This window comes from Euwallacea similis, chromosome 10, assembly GCF_039881205.1.
Source record: "Euwallacea similis isolate ESF13 chromosome 10, ESF131.1, whole genome shotgun sequence".
Classification (NCBI taxonomy): domain Eukaryota; kingdom Metazoa; phylum Arthropoda; class Insecta; order Coleoptera; family Curculionidae; genus Euwallacea; species Euwallacea similis.
This window is the reverse complement of record NC_089618.1, coordinates 2,442,552-2,462,010: the sequence shown is the minus strand read 5'-3', so window position 1 is coordinate 2,462,010 and position 19,459 is coordinate 2,442,552. Positions and strand designations below refer to the sequence as shown.

General features: G+C 40.5%; 1 protein-coding gene across 6 annotated transcripts; it reads right to left on the bottom strand.

Moving 5' to 3' along the window:
* Positions 1-5: 5 nt before the first annotated feature.
* On the bottom strand, positions 6-18,476 carry bma (SCY1-like protein bma). Of its 6 annotated transcripts, none has more exons than XR_010752340.1 (17): positions 18,309-18,476; positions 14,329-14,672; positions 10,993-11,118; positions 10,724-10,939; positions 10,059-10,179; positions 9,750-9,845; positions 7,672-7,817; positions 7,064-7,194; positions 6,896-7,010; positions 5,727-6,026; positions 5,282-5,531; positions 4,623-5,224; positions 4,389-4,460; positions 3,362-3,427; positions 2,998-3,015; positions 2,627-2,945; positions 6-1,978 (listed from the first exon to the last, which is right to left on the bottom strand). XR_010752340.1 is itself a non-coding variant. In XM_066394411.1 (17 exons), exons 2-17 carry the CDS (start codon positions 14,494-14,496, stop codon positions 1,096-1,098), a joined length of 2,655 nt encoding a protein of 884 aa, XP_066250508.1. In that variant the 5' UTR covers positions 14,497-14,672; positions 18,309-18,476; the 3' UTR covers positions 6-1,095. The 6 variants fall into 6 exon arrangements, 3 of the variants coding, with proteins under 3 accessions (XP_066250508.1, XP_066250510.1, XP_066250511.1); XM_066394411.1 differs by having other exon boundaries at positions 6-1,176; positions 2,799-2,945; XM_066394413.1 differs by having other exon boundaries at positions 2,799-2,945; positions 18,309-18,475.
* Between the last annotated feature and the right edge of the window lie 983 nt (positions 18,477-19,459).

The following is a 19,459-nucleotide window of genomic DNA, read 5'->3' as shown; positions in this document are numbered from 1 at the left end:
GTGAATAAACATATTATCACATTGTATATTTTCTGATCGTGTTACATCCAAACTTTTGATATGTCATAGAAAATCTCACGAATCCAGGAAAACACGGATAAAGATATATATTTTTTTTAAATGAAGTAACATCGATATAGAGGTAGAACCATATTATTTATTTATTATAACAAATATGTAGAAGTGCCTTTGTGTCGAGGGTCGCAGAAGCTGTACTCAATGAGACAGTTTCAGAGAACGCCTCTTTCAGAGTATCGAAAGACTGAAGATTGCTACATCAGGAACACTTTGAAGGTACATTTAATACGCTGCCATGATTGGTTGGAATCCTCAGTTCAATTCCTTAGCAATTAACGTTATAATTAGAGGTATATTGACGAGTAATTAATTGAAGTTAATATACGGAGAATTGTGGCTAACAAAAATATTTTTTCAACATTCCCGCACAACCGATGAGATTTCCTTTTACCATTTTATTGTTCTTTTGTACTATCATTCTTTGATTTTTGTTTCTCCACCAGAGAATCACATTCACAATAATTTATTATAGTAAATCTATCCGAGCTATTTACACCAACCATAATGTAAGAAACATGATTTATACAAACAGTTCATCTTGATATGATCGGGTGTTGAAGAATTGGCGAATTTTCATTTTGAAAATTGTATACACAATAATCTACGGTAATTAGTCTAAAGAGTGTTGTCATCTTTTTTTCTAAAGGACGACAACAACGAAAGGGGTATGTATCGCTCGTGCATACACGATAAAAGATTGTCAAAAAGTGATTATAAAACTGTCCTAGAAAAGTACTTCTTATAATAATTATGTATTTCAAAATGGCGGTTGTCTGCTGTGCTTCCCCAGAAGGGTTGAAAAGGTTTAATTTGGAAGAAAACATGTTTATGGAAATTACGTAACGAAGCACAGCAACAATATGGCGGAGACATTGTTTGTGCATTTTAGCTCTAAATTTCAAACACGCCCTACAGTGCTGCGACCAGTAAAAAAGTATTGCTAAAATCCTTGATCTTTCGTAAATTTAGTTCAAAAAGCAACACTGTAGAGAATTCAGAAATAATTACAAGAATCGCTTAAAAATAATTGAGGTTGTTTAACCCGTGGAAGCGATCTCCTAGTGACCCTGTGTACATCCTCATTGGGTACTTCCTTAACTAAAAAGAAGGCAAAGAAAAAAAACTGAGTTAAGATCCTTGAAAAACAGCGAAGAGACAACAATGATCACATCTTTTACAAATAATCTATCGACTAGCTATTCTTCACATTGTCATAAACATTTATTTAATGAAAATATGTCTTATATGAAAAATATGAAGTGTATAACATCTCGAGGCTATAATCTGTCCTCTCATCAATTTTCCTCGTTAATTTAATTAATTAATAGGCGATTGTCGAAATTGTAGAATAATAGTAACTATACACGTCTCTCTCTCTTTCTATATAGTATAATCTTTAACAATTACAAGGCGGAAAAAGACACACATATTCAGTTTTCTTTAAAAAAAAGGGACGGGCGTTAGACATGCCTCGTATATTATAGTAGGCCAGCAGCGTGTGACGTCAGGTTAAATTTGACGTTGACGACTTAGTCATTTGATATTTATTTGTCTTCAAGGTCAACCGGTGACGTCACCGAATTAACGAGATAGTTGAGCCCGCCCCTGGCTGTGGGAGAGGGTAGGAGTGCAAAAAAGAGGACGTAATGATTTGGTGATAGTGGAAGTTGAAAATTATTTTGGCACAACTAACCGACCTCTTTTTCTTCCACATTACAATATGATACGCCATACACAACAAAAGTCCATATTTTCTGATTGTCGTTCGATTGCCACTCTTGGGGTTGCTTTAAGTAGGGGAGGGGGACGTGTTGTCGCGACGGATGGTGCGGGTGGAGGGGTGATGGGTGCACGACACCGCCGACAACGGGATTTACTGACGTCCACCGAAAAACTGATACTGAAACACAGACAAGGTCTCAGTTTGACACATGACAGTGATATTTGGGTCGTACATGCGACAGAGACACAACTACAAACATTAATTAACTATAAGCGTCAGGTGTGAGGTGTTGCTCATATAGGTGATTGTAATTTAGGGGTCGCTTTGTTATGTCAAGTCACTATTCCTCTATATAGATTTTTAATGGAGCTAGTGGCAACACTGTTGAACGCGTTTCTTAACTCTTGTCAGCGTTGTCAGACTGTTACATGATGTTTTTATTGAAGAGGACACAACACAACGAAAATTTTGGGCTGCGTTCGAGATTCTGACCAATAAATTCGAACCTCGAAGAAATGTCATCGCTATGTTCCTATGGTGGTTCATGTCGGGTGTTTGATTATTTACACTAATAAACGTCTAAGAAATCACACAGAAAAACACTATCTAAACACCAAGAAATACAGGACAAAAAACCTCTTACGCGTCTCGGACTGTCTCGAACGCATCCCAGCGGTTTATCCAGAATGTTCTGGCTTTTTGGCGATACCGAAGTAAAAGAAATCTGGAAAAAGCCAGAACATTCGAGCGTGAACCGCACCCCTGGGAGCAGTGGCGTGCAAAGGACACTCACAGGTGTCGAGACAGAGACAAACAAGTGGTTACCGGCAACTGGGGCGGCAAAGGGCGGCGACGGTGGCGGCGTCAAGAGGAAGGCGGCTGCTCAGCTAAACGTTATGTTGAGGGAGGGGCATTTGCGGACCGGGCCGGTGGGGGCGGGCAGCCCCGCCGACGCCCGGCCGCCCCCGCGGTGCGGTGGGGTGGGGGGAAGTCTTACCATGCCGGATCCGAGCTGCTGCAGTAAGCCGCTACTGCCGCCCTGTGAACCGCCCAGAGCGGCTGATGGGCGCCTGGATCTGATTGACTGCATGCTACTGCTTAGCAGGAACGGCACGCTGCTGCTCGTGTTCGGCATCGAACCGCCCTTTAAATCGTAACATTACCATCAAAGTTGGTGTAATCTTCAGAATACTTACTATCATGTTCCTGGCCAGCTGCACCAAATTTAATTTTAGGTTAGGAACCATCTTTTAAAGACTTAGAGTTAACATTCATGTCAAGCTTTGAAGGGTTTGAGGTATCAATGGGGACCACACAAACACCTTCGAGGTTTTCAAGCCATTTTTCCCTAACGCAGACTATAAAATAACGGGAAAAGTGACTCAAACATACCTCAATTTATAGCCGATCAGTATGTGATTGATGATTTTGTGAAGTATTCGAGTGAGTGGTGATTCGCCCCGTTCACTTAGGGTGATTAAGGGCGGGTGAAGTGGAGTAGGTGGGGCACAATGAGAACACTGACATTTTTTTCTGAGTCTGATATGGGTGATGACTTACGTGTGACGTCGAAGGCACGGAAAGGCTCGAGCCCTCTCGGGACACTGAGCTGTACCCGAAGGCGCCCTGTGGGCCAATTAGATGCCGTGTTCAGTATTTTGTGAAAATAGGGCCACCAGAGGACGTCTTTTGGCGTGGCGTCCTACAGTGGCGCTATTCAGGATAGTGGCGATAAATAGTTCCTTATTGTGATTGGCTGGTGTGGTATTTGTCGCCATAATTGGGCAAATTTTAACATTTTAATAATAATAGGTGTAAAATTTTTAGGGATTTTTACATGATATCAAGGAGAATTTTGAAAATTGTTTTGAAATTAAGAGGATCTTATGGAATTTTCGGAAATTTCTATCGATTTTTCTACGATTTGCAGTGATTTTTTGAGATTTTCCGATATATGGTTTGGTCATCTTTATATTCATAAGGTTTTGAAAAATCTTTATAAGAAGTTAAAGAATATGTTATAATGTGATATTATTTACATCAACATGACAACTCACGACTTTTGTCACCACTATCCTGAACTGGGAACTAAACCTACCAATGAGGACGCTGTGAAACAATCTGAGGAAGTAACGAATCATAACCTCAAATTGAGTTCCCAATTGAGCCACTGTAATGCGCCCTCTGGCTGCATTATTTTTAACTTTCATGGGGTATAGGTATAATGTGGTGATCTGACCTTGGTGTAATTATAGTGTTTACAATGAAGTTATGTTCATAATATACAATAAAATTAGTATAATGGGTGATCATAAAAAAATGTTTTAGTAAGTGCCGATTAGTAAACGTAGGGTATTGATTAAGTCATTTGCTATCCTCCATCAATATCTGACTAACAACAAATTAACAGATGAATTTATCAACAACATGCCTCTGATATCTCAACACCTGCTTAAGTTTTTTTTAAAGATCACCATTTATATACACATTATTAATTTCTCACAAGGTCTCTCCAAGGGGTATTGAGCGGAAAAATTCGGTATTAAACAATGGGAGTTTAGGGGGTAAATGTGAATAATAGACTCACTCCCGAATGTTTCCGTTGGTACATGAGGCTGCCGTGAGAGCCACGCCCTGGCACATACCCGTTAGACAGGCCCTAAATAGGAAACATTGATTCCGGTTTTTGAATCATTTTGAACAAAAAGAAACGATGCCATCGTCGCATTTCTCAATAACTTTGCGATGTTGCCACCGCTTGCTTCTCAATGTTATAAAAACACATGAGGAAAGTTGCATTATTGTGACAGGAGCGGCTTACCGTTGGGGGGGACAAATTAACAGTGGACCCTCTTCGTTCCTGTGGACCAATGCTGGAATGTCTTCGAATGGGCAGGCCTCCTCCGGGGGTTCCACCTGGTGACGAAGCACAAGAGGGTGCTATCCGGATCTTGGGGGTCATTAGGGTGTTGTCCGATAACCTTCTGTTAGGGAATGCGTTGGCTACTCGTAGGAAATTGCTGTCTGGAGAAGAAGGCGCCCCAAACCACCAGGATCCACTCAAAATGCCGCCTGTCGAGTTCTTCCTCTGCATGTCTTCCGCGCTGGACGTCTTCCTCTGCTCGATGCGTAGATTGGGGATATTGAAAGGGGGTACGTGCATGTTATCTGAACTATATTGGTGGCGTAATGGGCGGTGTCTTTCGGGACTGGGCAGAGATAAATTATCCAGCTTGAGCTTATTGCGCTGGTTGCGGTCGATTTGGTCTAACATGTCTTGCAACACCTCTATAAGTACCGTAAACTGCTCCAGATTCAAGGAGGGATTGACTGTTTGAGGGATTAGGTGAGGCATCACTTTGGTAGCCATCAGGCTTACGCTCAGGCCGTATTTCTTGTCGCTGAGCATCAATCGATAAATATCTGGATATACCCGCATCATTAATAATTCTAGGAAATAAAGTAATATTATAAACTTACTAACAACCCTTAAAATGACCATAGGGTCATTAAGTCTGATCTCCAGGAGCAAGGGCATGATTTCGTCGATGATCTGGGACTTGTCCAGACGGTCCAGACTGCGCTCGATGCAAGAGAGGACGTTGGACACCAGCTTCAGATCATTTTGGTTGTTCTGGTAGATCACTTTGGTTTTCGGGAGAATGATCATCTTAATCGCGCTTTCGTCCAAGTAGTCCGATATGTTGATAACCGCTATCAACGCCGCGTTCTACCACATACAACAATATTAAATATGTTGCAGTTTGTCCACTCAGTAAGTAAATCGAGGTTTTGTGGGATTAGGATCGGATTATTTACTCATGTCAAATAAATTCATTCTTGTTAGTAGAACTACGTGCTTATAGTAATTATTCCTAAACAACGTGATAAAAAAAAAATATTACCATATTTTAAGTTTACTCACCTGCACTTGAATAGTAGGGCTGTCGAATGCATTATAGAGCATCGGCAAAACTTCACTCTTGATCTCCTCTCTGGGTGTCTTCTCTAAGATTATATGCAGACTTTCCAGGATAGTAACAGCCGCCTGAACAGTCTTGGGAGCGGCAAAGATTTGCCGAAAATTATGCAGAATGAATGTTTCGTATTCCTCCACAGTGGATTCCTGTACGATGAAGAGAACAGGCTGCAGGACGGCGGCTAGAACCTCTTGCGAACACATCTCCTGTCGCAATGATGGCCATACATGCTGGTACCATAATTTCTGAGAAAAAATGAGAAATGCGACGATGTTCCGTATTTTCTTTTTGTTAGCACCAGCAAAAAGTTACGGAAACTACTTTTTCAAGTATTTGCTTTAGTATGAGGTACACCCATAACTTTCATTGAGTATTGGAAATTTTCTGCTGTTTTTTTGATGTAAGTTTTAAACTCTTGCAAGATTTGTTGGTTTGCTATCGAATCTTTTTTAAAGACTATTTAAAAAATGTGCCTCGATGAGTTTTTGTGGCAACACGGCCTGGAAGAGCTTGACAATTGAAGTGGTCATGTGTCATGATAGATGATAGCCCATTGACGTATTCTGAGTTACTGTTAAGGAGTTAATAATTTTAGTAAAATGAATTTTGTGACGAAATAAATTCTCGGGGATTCATTATGCTAGAATTACAAAATAAACAGACAATCCTAGCGGCATTATCGATTTTCACAAATAAAGTTGTTTCCGCACTAAACTAAATATGCAAACTAATTTCGGACCGTAAATAGAGTCCGGGGAATAATAACGTAAACCCTTGTCTAACTTCCGATATTTACGCCCGGTAGCCATTTTTGTCCGCCATTAGTTGACCTGCTGTTGCTGCAATGTTGCCAATATATGATGCCTCAAACCGAAGTGTCAATATGACGATCTCGAAAACTATTAGAGATACTTTATACAGAGTGGATTAAACAGCGGTAACGTTATTTCTTTCTAAATATTTTTAGATGCTTTCTCAGTAAGAAATTGGCATTTGCGTCTCTCGTCAGAAAGCAACTTTCTTTCATTTGACCGACTCTGTATTCTCCAATGGCTTTTTAGATCCTCATGTTAAAAATCGACATTGAAAAAATCGAAACACCTTATTCACGTACTTTGGGAATATACGGCAGGGCGTCTTTGAGCGTGTTCCGATAAAAATGGTTCTTCTGCGTTGGATCCTTCATCATTATTGTGTCCAGGTACTGCAGGGCTTGTACCATGGGGTCGCTAATTCATACACAAATGAGTAAAAATTCTTTAATTGATTATTGTGCACTCACTCGAAGTACTTGAGAAGCATGAGCAGCTGCGCGGTGGGCCGTTGGCGCACGTCTTTGTTGACCAATCGCACGACGCACTCTTGAAGACCTGCTGGTACTCGAGGGAGAATGTTGCGAAGTTGGTCCTCTATCTGTTTGAAGAAATTGGGAACTAAAAGTACCGATGAGGGCACTGCGAAACATAAACAAACCGAGGAAAGCGTGTAACAATTTCAAATGTCAAAAAATAATTGGTTTCATCATCTTGTTTGTTCACCACTAGAAGTCGTATTCATTTTTAGAGTTCCTAATAATGGTTAAATAATTAAAACTGATGCATAATGTGTTGGAAATTGGTCGAAACGCCGTGAAAAACTAATTAGACGGTGACATCGCGTTCTCCAACATTAAATTTTCATTAAATCGTTCCCTCTCCTCCATCGGGGGACTTCAGGATTTTGGTCGCACACCGAAAGATTAGCCGTGGAATTATAACCCCTTTACCTACTTCACTTCAAAGTAATCTCCTACGGGAGATCTCGCTTTTGTTTCGCCCCTTGTCCCTTTATAGGTATAAACTCAAAGCACGCCATTTAGCATGGGAAATCTAATAATAAAAGGGTTGTTACCAGCTCAAATTGCTTGGAGTACGCCGAACTGGAGTAGTTGGCCTGGATGAGGGAACGTCCGTTGTTGAAGATAGCACACATGATCAACCCTAGCGAGAACATGTCGCTCATAATGCTGCACTTGGACTGTTGCTGGCATTCCGGGGCTGCACGTCAAAAACGCATCGATTACACCCTCAATCGAATTAAAAGTTTAGGCACTTGAAACTTTGACACTAAAAAGTTTTAATGGTGTTTTCGGAGTTTGTATGGAAGTTGGAAGTCGTCCGTGACACGGAGATTTAAGTGATTTGTCGTAACGGTACGTGTGGCAACGCGGCAGCTCACATTTGTTTGTCAAATTGCTTACGTGACGCAAAGCTAGCGAAAGTGCGTTTATTCTTTCTGTCAAACCTCACCTACAGTGTTGCCATTCAATGATTCGACTTAAGATTCTAGCTCAATGCAGGTCCTTTAAAATTTATAAGGTTTCTGCCTCTTGCAGATACATAAATAAAACATTTTTCAAGTTGGCAAATAATACAAAACCGCGTATTTTTCCCGGGAGCCCTAGTGCTGGAATATTGCTTTTCTCGAGCGACTGTTAATTCCTTATTCGGGGAGTTTATTTGGAAACTCGTGCCCCAGTTTGGATTGATTTCAGTCGCTTTTTGCCACAATCACGTGTAATAGTAAGTTACGCCCTAAAGAGAGATGAAGAGAGCCGACATAAAAAAATCGTCGTAAATGTCATTTACTCGCGTTGACATCAATTAAACTCGCTTTGTGCCTAAGAAATCTTTTTAATTATCTGTCGTCTCATTTGTCGGTAATTTCGTCGACGGAATATTACCTAAAACATATTTTTAAAGGAGCGAAATAAGTCGGCATGCTTTCAAACAAATTAGTCGCCTTTCATCGCAACGATAAATTTCCTTACGCTTGCGTGCCCTTTCCTACTTCAAACCGCACTGGTTGCAACGAACGTTTAATCAATGGACGACAACTTGAAAGACGGAAACACAATCCGGCATTGTCAAAGACAGAGGATAAATAGAGCAACATTGCACTCGTCATTTGTTCCTCACTTGACAGGCCACTGCTCCGAAAAACATACACAACAGAGTGATTCACCGTATTAAGGGCGGAAAGTGGTAAGGTAACACCCGCCGTTTTCTTTTGTTTTTTTCTTGACATGCATACATACTCTACTAGAAAAAATTTGTCTGATTTTTCTGGAAGTTATGAACAGTTTGACAAATTAATAGGAAATGGGGCAACACAATATTCACTATTTAAGTTAAGAGCAATCCGTAAATAGGACAACATCGCATATGTCTTTTTTCTCAGTTGACCAGCAAAATCATAATTGACAACTCAGAGGATACAGTGTTGTTAAAATATGGCACATTAAAGACACCTCTGTAGTTTGGTTCCCGACGTTACGTAAAGCTAGTAAGGAACGTAATTACGGCAACGTAACTTTTTTCTTTTGTTTGCAGTAAATTTATTTGTGAGCTCAACAGATTCCCGGAGTTAAAGATCCAGGAAAAATAGGGCAGCATTGTTTTTGTCAATTGCGTATTTGTTAACTGATATAATGAAAGAAGGAAATATGCTTTTTTTTAATTGCTTGTTAATAAAGCAACATCGCGGTCGCTTTTGTTTCATAGTTGGCAAACCGATAGTTACACGGCTGCCGCAGTAATTGAGTCGTTAAAAAAACATAACAGTTCGTTTCCTATTGTTAAAGATAGTTAGTAAATAAGGCAACATTGCTTTTTTGTGGCTTGCAGGTAGATGAATTTGTTTAATTTGGATTTACAGTTGTGTTAATAGAGTATTACTAATTTCTTTCTCACTTTATGAGTTATGAAGTACTTCCACATAAGCAACTCCCGTTGCATAAGAAAGTAGTTAATAAATAGGCCAATGTCACCTTTTTCAATCGAAATTAGTAGGCTAATAAATTTTCGACAATATAGGGCAACACCGCTTCGCTCTTTTGTTTCTCATTTCACAAGTCAATGCATGCATGGTGCCATAAGGACTTCGTTTGCCGAAAGTCTCACGAAATTTCTTTGTTAGTGTTAACTTACCCATGTAATCGAGGTTGGGTTGGACCATCTTCGAGAGCCGGGACGTCCAGGGTTGGCAAGGCACTTCCTGGCCGTCTTGGGCATCGTGTAGTTTCTCTACAAACGCGGCATAATTAATATTCGTCTTGTAGCCGCAAACTTTGCATAAAACACACAATCAAAGCGACCCTCTGCGAATATTCCGAATTGCGAGGAAGTTTGCTTCGCGGGAAGTTCTGAATTTAATATCGAAATGTCTCCCGATTTTATCGATTAAGTAAACAGCCATTTTGTTGGTAATTACATAATGGAGAAGAGGGTGCTACTCACCTATAAATTCCATTCCAGCCAGCTTCCAGGTGCCTCGTTTAGTGACCAGGATGCTAGCCGGACACACATTTTTGTGGATCACGTGCCCAGTAAAATGAAGAAAAGAGAGAGCCTCTGTTATCTGCGGAAAACAGACTTAAATGAGTACGTTCCTGGATTTGCGAGAAATATTAATTTTTTTTCTGAAATCCCCTTGAAAGTTACATCAAAAACTTTCTACCTTATTAAGGCGAGACAACCCTTTTACCTGCATCACAATGGAAGCGTGTCGCATTACATGCAGGCCGAAACGTCTTAATCCCCGGAAGATTAAAGAAAATTCAATTAAAACTTCCATACCTAATTAGCCCTGAGCTAAACAGAATACATTTCGGCGGAAAAGGGCGTATAGGAGCGCAGCACAAGGCGGTTAAAACTTCAAAATTAACATCCGTATTACTATGGAAGAGCTATGGTAGCTGTGAATCTGACAATGCCGCGAATTCAATATGACCGTTATTGACAGCTACTTTTTAAAGTAAGCAGTCACATTGTGAGCAATTGTTCAATATAGATATTGGAAGTTATTTCACACGCTGGTAACATTGCTCCGCCATATTGCATTGGAAATGCAATATAGCGGTTACTGAAACTTACAATACTTCACTTCAGATTTGACTACTTACTTGCAACAATCCGTACTTGTGTTCGATGTCCAGGAAGTTGTATTCCCTCTGTAGGAGTCCAGGTTTTGAGGGTGGCTGCTGGGTGCCTCCTGGTGAAGAGGTGGCCACCACCGATTCCTGGAAGGCGAAGATGTTGGCCAAACTAGCATAAACCGGTTCAGAGGCAAAGGCCAGCGTGTTGTCGCATTCCTCAATAGAGTGCAGCACGTGCAACAACTGTAAGTCATCATAGCTGTCAATGGCATGCTTTCAGCCATCGGAAATCGTACCTTGGGGTGTCGGTATATCTCCAGCTCCTTGATGCTATTTCGCAAGATTTCCGTCACGGTTTCTTTTCTTTTTGGTTTGTGCAGTTTCTCGGCGCAACGCTTTTCGAAGACGAAAACCGAACATTCCTGAAATAGGGAGCGAATTTAGATTGTGTGTGGGCGGTCACGTCAGAACTGAAATTCCCTTTAAATTTAGTCTAAAATTAAAGTGAGGGACGTACGGCGCTGAAAGAAATTTCACCTCCTACTTTGAGTAATCTGGAGTGACATTAAAGGATTTTTTTGTTGTTTTGAGTATCAAAGATGTTGCCTGAACTTAAAAGGAAGTTTTCGACTTTTTTCATATTCCATATTTTTCTATAATTTGCTATATTAAAAATCATAGAAAAGTAAACAAATTTGCTCTTGATTTGGACTGATAAGTTGAAAAATTTTGAGTATTCTAAAAGATTTGGAGAAATTTATTCTACTTTTTGAGTATTCTTGATTAACCTTATAATTATTTTTTGAGAAAAGAAAACTAGAGAAATGTGCTGGAATTTGTGTGAAATTCGGATTGACAGGGAGCGCTATTTGTTAAGTTTTCACGGCAACGTTGCCGCACGCTTTCATAGTCAAATTGTCAAGACAACGTTCCCACATGTGTTGCGAGGGGTCGCTTTATCAAAGTCGCCAAAGTAAATAGGGATCCCACGTAAACACGGCTTATAACCGAGCGCAACAAAGCCAGCGTGGTGTAAAAAAGGATTTTCCCGAGCGAGCGGGTTTGTTACAAAGAAAAACAACAAAAGTGATGGGAGTAAATAAAGCCAGATCACAGCGGACTCGAAAGAGACCTCTTACCGCCCGCAAAACTCCAGCCCGGAGGCACGACGAGATGATTATCGTACACGGCTCGGGCGGAATCGATAGCACTTTTTCAGCCTACGTTCCAATTCCAACTATGTCCGCCATTCGAATTGTCGTTCTTACTTTTAGGCTATTTCATTTTCAAATTTGGAACTAATGCTGAGAAAAGTTCTGTAAATCATAAATTTATCTCATTTTGAAACTCTATCTCATACGTCAACTATCACTCAACTTCGTGACAGATGGATTATGGTCCTGTTATTCTGTTAAATGATGAAAGTGTTTCGGTACAATCAATTTGACATGTAATATTTTAGTTCAGTTTTTGACACGAACTTGTTAGGACAGGAACAAATTTAAGGCGATCAGTAGTAATAGAGAAAGTTTCCTTATTACTCTTTGCAAATCCGAAACTAATTTTTCCCGTTGGAAGTTTTTCTGTCTTGAAACTAGGAAGCGGAAACTTCCACATTCAATGCATTCTTTTTTTGTTCTTAGGGGCTTCGTTCACTTTTCAAGAAGAATTTAATTTAAGTAGAAGAGGAGTTAATCCAATAACTTAGAAAATAGACAACATTTGGCAACAATGGATAACGGACTAATTGACGGCAAAGGTTACTGTATAACTACAACAGATCAGAGATTCTTCTTTTTTCTTTTCCTCTGCCTGGTTAGATCAGTAGGAAAAAGATTGTCGCAGTAATAGTAAAACTTTGTGTTTTATATCAGCTGACAATACTGACTCATTGGTCAAAAAGAAGTTCAAGAATGTGTCAAATTGTTTGCGATGTTGTCATATAATAGAAGTAACACTGTCAGTTAAAAATTTCATTGCCTTCTCCCTATTGTCGTGTTGTCATGTTTGTTTAAAGGTTGTCATCTGTCAAAATTGTTCAACTGTAACGTTGCTGAATTGGTTATTGGCTTAACCCACCATTAGCTTCACCGTGGGGAAGAAAGCATGAATATTAATTATAGAAACAGGCAATGTAACAAGAAGTTATCGCGCTTTGTATAAGCAGCGAAGAAATCCAGAATTGCAATTCGCTTAATTAAAACCATCTCCGCTAATTTTGTTTAGCGGTACGCGATGTTGCAACCCTGGGAAATTTAAATTTGTGATATAGCAGATTGTTTTTTTTTGACGCTACTGTACGAGGACAAATGATGATGCTTTTGACGTGTCAGACATCAGGAAAACGGCCTTTCGCGTCGGAGGACATAAATTCTGGGGCGTCGACCTGGAAGGAACTTAATTTAAGTCCTTAAAACGGCGACTTTACCTCACGTACAGAAAAATAAACCGCGACAGGGCGACGTTAAAAGGAAATTACGTCTAAAACGAGCGAGGCGAGTACGTAATGGCATTATCGCCTTAACTTCCGTTTTAACGTAATTCTGAGGCGCATCGATTGGCTACCACCGCTCTACGCCAATACGCGGCTTCTGAACTCTTTTAAAACGCTTAAAGGCTCGAAAGTTGCCAAGCCGCCGACAATGGATCCTCATTAAACCTCTCCACGAAGGCTGTTAATTATTATCTGTTGAACTAGTCCCAGATATTATAATCGATAGAGAGAGAATACCGCTGCCTGCAACGCGCTTAATACACCTTGACAACGTAAACGACGCCATAAACTGTCGGCTTTCAGCGGGGGATAAATTGCTGCCATTACCACCCGTCAACAGCATTTATCCGATCACGCACACAACAAGTGACAACGCCGCTCAAACGTTTCACGTGACGCGACTTTACTGTCACATGACACTTGACAGATTCATGTTACAATGTTGTCACGTTCCTGTCTCTCACGATTTTCAATTCAAATAACAATTTAGCGCACCTAATTGGCTCTATTGCGTACGGAGCTTAGCTGTAATCTGCTCCTCCAATGAGCGGAACGACGCATTCGTGATGGATTACATTAGCGGTAAGCCGATGTAAAAAGAAAAAGCGGTTTCGAGGTCTTTCAGGGGCTTTCGGCTTTGGAAAAGGAATTAATATGCCCACATAGTGGTCTCATCTTTTTTGCATAAGCCCTCGTTAGATTTGTGCAACTGATTTGATGTTTTTCGTTACACGTTAATTTCAGCTCCTCAGAGATTGTTATAGTATTGTAACGGATATTTCTAAGGGATGCGTAGAGATCCTGCCAGTTAATGTTGTCACACTGGCATAACAATATGTCAATTCGGGGAAAAACCTGAATTTTTGATTTATATTATAAGAGACGTCTGTCAAAATTTTCCCGTGTGTAATAAGCATTTAGTCTACATGAAATGTATATGTTATTTTGAAGTATATGTGTGGTTCATATAAAAGAGCCGTTATATTTTATTCATATCACAATTAAATGATATTTTTCCTATCTTAGTTGATTAAACAGAAATGTAAGAGCTCAGAAGCTTGAGATATTCTCAACAAAATTTCGAGAATGTCTGATCCATGTCTTAGGCCGCAGTTTTTTTGTTTCATCCATTTCATACCTTTCCATCGCTCTTCCTATAGGCCTCGTAGATCTTCCAGACGAACTCAGGTCCGGCATTGGCGATTTGTTTGCCCACATCGTAGTGGTTAGTGATAGGGTTGGTGTCGAGCGGAGGGCGCAGGTCGCGGTCGCCGCCCCCACTCCCACTTCTCAATTTTGAGAACATGTTAGTGGAGGGGACGCGCGGCTGCGCGTTCGCCGGGGGGTTACATATCTGCGCCCCCCCGGGCGGCGTCCCGAAGAAGGACGCTCGGTCTAGTAGTCGAAACGTTGTCGCGACCTTTCGTCACCTGTGGAGGGAAATCGGCGGCCTACTACTCTCTTGTTCATCGTCGAAAACGTCTGAAAGAGGAGTTCATGGATTAATTCGAGGAACTTAACCCGAATGGGTCGCCATAAACAACGCGATACGAGCAAACGAACCTTATCTCTGGAGGCCTGATTAAGCCTTTGTTATCCGGAAAGGAGTTATAAAGTTGCCGAGATTTTTCATCGCCCTAATAGCTCGGAGGGGTGCCTTCTGTCTTCTGTCAAACGTTTTAGTGTAGTTTGGAACTGTATCAAAGGATCCAACTCAATTTAAGTCTACAAAATTGCTCGCCTCGACCCTACCAAATTCAAAAGGGCCAAATTGGAGCGTCTAATAACTTAAGGGCCGAGGGTGCTACAGTATAGGTAAATAGTTTGTGCTAAATTGCTTGCTCAAGAGGCATTGTTAAGTCGGCCCTATCGACAGCCTGCAATTACACCCCTGCGCCTCCACTTCTGTATACGCATGACGTCCCGTGTAGAGAGATAAATCTAAATTATTGTCTGTTATCGCTATTAACCACACCAGTCATTAACATAGGCAACGGCGGGTTTGGAGGTGGGTCCTTTAGGAATAATGAAATATACGAAATTCGCCTAGATATGAAAATTCCAGAGTCGGGGATTTTGGTGCATGACGAAACTTGTGACATCCGTCTTTTACCAACTGTCGCTTAAGTCAATCTGTAAATTTAAATCAACGGATGGCGACATAGAAAAGTGTTTTAAGTAATAATTTCTACGGCACTGTTCGTCACCCTGATTAGAATCATCGATCGTCCCTTTTTTTGGATAAAAACCGCTTTGGGGCTTAATAAAATCCCAATCAGAGGGCCCTCCCGACTGCTTTAGCCGTCAAGAGATATTTATTTATTGTGGACGACGTTTCGGTGGGGCGTAAATTAAGCATTCTCGAGCAGTTTATTAGGTTTTCGACGATTGACATTAAAGGTGACATATGACACAAAATATATAGTTAACAGTGAAGTTTACTTTCTAATACTTTTTTTGGACTTTGCATAAGAACAAAACATATAAAATCAAAACTAGAAGTTAAACTTATTGAAATTTCAAATTTATTAAGTATACCCTAGCATACATTAAAGACATAAAGATAAATAAAAGTTTCTGTATTGTGTGAAATGTTGTCAGACGTCAATTGTCATTGTGGGTCGCTAAAAGATCCATAATCGCAAATAAATCCATATCCTATTGTAACTACTTCGTTTTCTTTCCGCTTTTTTTGCTTGTTTTACAGGCGACTTTACAATTTCAAAGTTGAGAGGTGCTAACGTGTCTCCTATGACGCACTTTCAGGTACAAAATACATGGGGCAGCGGTCCCGTGGGAGGCCCTTTAAAAGAGCTTTCAGGAATGACCGATAATGCGGGGTTTAGGAATCGACAAGTCGAGTTTGGTCGCCTTTTATGTTAGTAAGAAGTATCCCTTTTTAGAGGGTGGGAGGGCGGAGGGTAGATTTATTTAAGGTTTGAAGAAAAACAAGAGTTTGTTAGGAGAAGTATATGATTATGACGCATTTTTTGAGGACATTCATAAGGATTAAAACACCAATTCCATTTCATAAATTTTGGCCTATTAAGCATTTTTATAATTTTTGAATGATTTTGTAAGATTTATGAAGTATTCTTAAGGCTCTTTCCTCGAGTGTTACAAATTTTCGCTATTCTATACTTAGCCTTTAGGGCTAAACTGAAATTTCAGTTTTCTCAATTGTTAAGGTGCCGTCAACTTTCACTACTGGCTAATTTCCATAGGAACGTTCATTTTTTTTTTAAAAGGAAATCTGCCAGGTAATATTGGTGGTTTCCTTGATTTTTTTGAGGTTTATACTATCAGTAGAAAGCGCTAGAGCTACTTGGGAAAATTCCGCTTATTTTGTTTTTTTTTTTTTTAAGGGGAATTTCTGCCTGTTAAACTCACTTGCGAGAGTTATTATACATATAAATTCACTTGAGGCTCTTCCCCGTACAGTAAAATTCGATTTATTCCACCGAAGGGAAAGTTTATTTTGAACGTTCCAAACGAGGAAGGAAAGCGGAATAAAATCAATCTTGTCTTCGAGAGTGGCTGACAAATCCCCGCAAATTTCACAGGCATCCTAGATATTTGGAATGGATAATATGATGCGATCGGGCTTTCAATAAGTTCCCGACTCGCTTTCTAATAATGCAGACGGTAAATTACCTTCCCTAATGGACCAGGCACAGTTTTTAGATCGTTCTTTTCGAAGATGCAAATACCGGAGCTCAACTTTCCGGTCTTCCGCTCGACGTAGAGCAAACAAATTGATAGAGCAGGAGCCACCGAGGTAGGTAAACAGAATTATGTTTGTAAACTGACTTATTTATCCATCTAAACGTAATCCGGTCGAGTCCAGGTTATTCGATTAGCAAAAACAGATTTAAAGCGGCAAGATTCGATTGGGACCGCGCGCCTCGTAAATTAATATTAAAATTTCCTGCTCAAACTTAATTAATTTCTCGTCAATCTCATATACAGTCATACCGATAAACAGACACTTATGTGAAGGCAATAAGATGAGAAATAGCATCGTTACAAAGTTAGATGACAGTTGTTATATAAAGATGACACCAGACTAAGCTGTTATCAAGCGAAGTCTTCGCAGGTTTAAATCCGCATAGCAGTAACTGCTTGTATATGCTTTCTTCTTAACCTATGTGGAAATATTTAAAATAATTGATTAATAGGTATCTTAAGAACGTTTAAAGGTAAGCATGGGAATATGTATTAGAGAAATGTTACAATTAAATATAGACGGGTCTAATGGACAAATATTCTTACTTCTTAGTAGATTATAGAACCTCATATACAGGGTGTTTCTTTTAAATGAAGCGTTCTGCAGTCCAAGGTTTGTGGATCAAAAACTTGTTTCAGAATCATTTCATTTAACAGCTGTCATGATCGTCAAGTGAGACTTGTCATTTTAAGTCATTTTGTCGTTTACACTTATCACAATGTCATGTTAAGCGTGGCTTAACTAAGCTAAGTTTACGTTGACGGGGTGCAAATAACGTTTATAAAGATATCGGTAAATGAATTCCGAAACTAAATACCTATAATGGTAATACATCGCTTGACGTTCGACGAGCATCCCGATCCCTATCGGGCTAAAACCATCACCTAAATGAAAACAGGCAGCGCCGTTAAAAATTCATCGAAAAGGGATCGGGGAAATGATTTATTAACGAACATGTTCCAACCCGTCAAAGGGAGGCCAAGGACGATGATGGAAAAAATTACCATCACTCTTTCGTTTCATGATAGACGATCCGATGACAGAAGATATCTCTTTGAGATTGCCTTGGAATCCACATGAGTTGAGTGACCCATAGGAAAAACTGGCGATGCGGAATGAAAGGCCTTTTCCCATGTAGCAAATGCGATTATACACAGATCCGGACTGGGATTGCGGTCCTTAAACTAATTGATGTCGACGGCGAAGACTGGAAAGTACAGCTTTGCCGCCGATGCTTTTAATATATATCGCTGCAGCAGAGCATATAATGCTCGTTTGTTTCAATTAAAATGGGAAGATTGGTTTTGTTTGTGGGTGACAAAAATTGGCTTGGAACTGTTACTAAATCGGGATATAACAGAGTGATGAGGAGGAGGAATTATACAACTTACCAAAATTTAAATCCGCATGTTCGGGGTGTGCATCATCTCGAAACACGAGGACGCTTTTTCGACGGTCTCGAGACCCGAAACTTCCCGGCGATTTAGCGTTGGGGCCTTGCGAGAGATGTGCTCGAGAACTGCCGAAAGGACGCCGGACCTCATACTACCTGTTGAGACGGCCGGGGCCCGTACCTGTAGGGCCACGCAGGCGCCCCTCTGGCCACCTGCTACCCTGGATTTCTACCGACGCCCTGTGGGACGCCAGCTCCCCATACCACTGGCCAAACTCACTTGTTGAGCTTCAATTCGTAAGGGCGTTCCTGTGGGTTTTGTCCAGCCATTTTCGTAGGTGTCTCCCGCAGGCCTAAGGCCGCTTGTCCCGAAAGTAGGCCGTTCGACGTCGCACACACACTGCGAAATGGGTCATCGCAATCTATAAAATTCTCGATCTCTTATTGCTTGTCGGCGTCGTCGTCAGCGGCCCGGATAACGTTACGAGAAGTAACAGGTTATGACATTCCGCTGAATGAGAAACTTCTCGTAAATGTGGGCGATCCTGATAAACTCCGCTCGTTATTGTGCGAGTCTCGTTGAGCATGAATAGAAGGCCCTTTTCGCTCACACGTACACATACAGAGCGACACATTATACACGGTTTCGTTTTTGGCACTGTTAGGCCGGAGATTAGGCCGCTTTTAGAGTGAACACAAATTCAATTAGTAAAGGTAGCGAAGGGTCTCGACAAATTTAGCTTGGGACGTCACCTGGTTGAATAAGTCCTGCAATTTATCAAAACATAATAAAGAAAGATATATTGACGAATTTCTACAAGCGAAATGTCCCTTCGTAGACATTTATTAAATCCAGTTTTATTGCACTTAATATTGAGGTGACTAGGAAACGAAATTAACAAGAGTACCTCATCTCCATTCATTCGTTATTTGCCCACCCTCCATGACTAAAGGTTACTTTTAAAGGAAAAGCTCAGACAATTGCCCTAATTTGGCATTTAAAAATTATCTCCTATGGTATAGTTCACGTTACTATAGTAATGCAAAAACTCCTCGGAGGTCAGTTTTTCAGCTGTGACTTGGGTTAGTCTAAAATTTGTTTGCTCGAGCCAAAGGTTAGTTGAGAACAGTTCAGGTTAATTTTTTCCA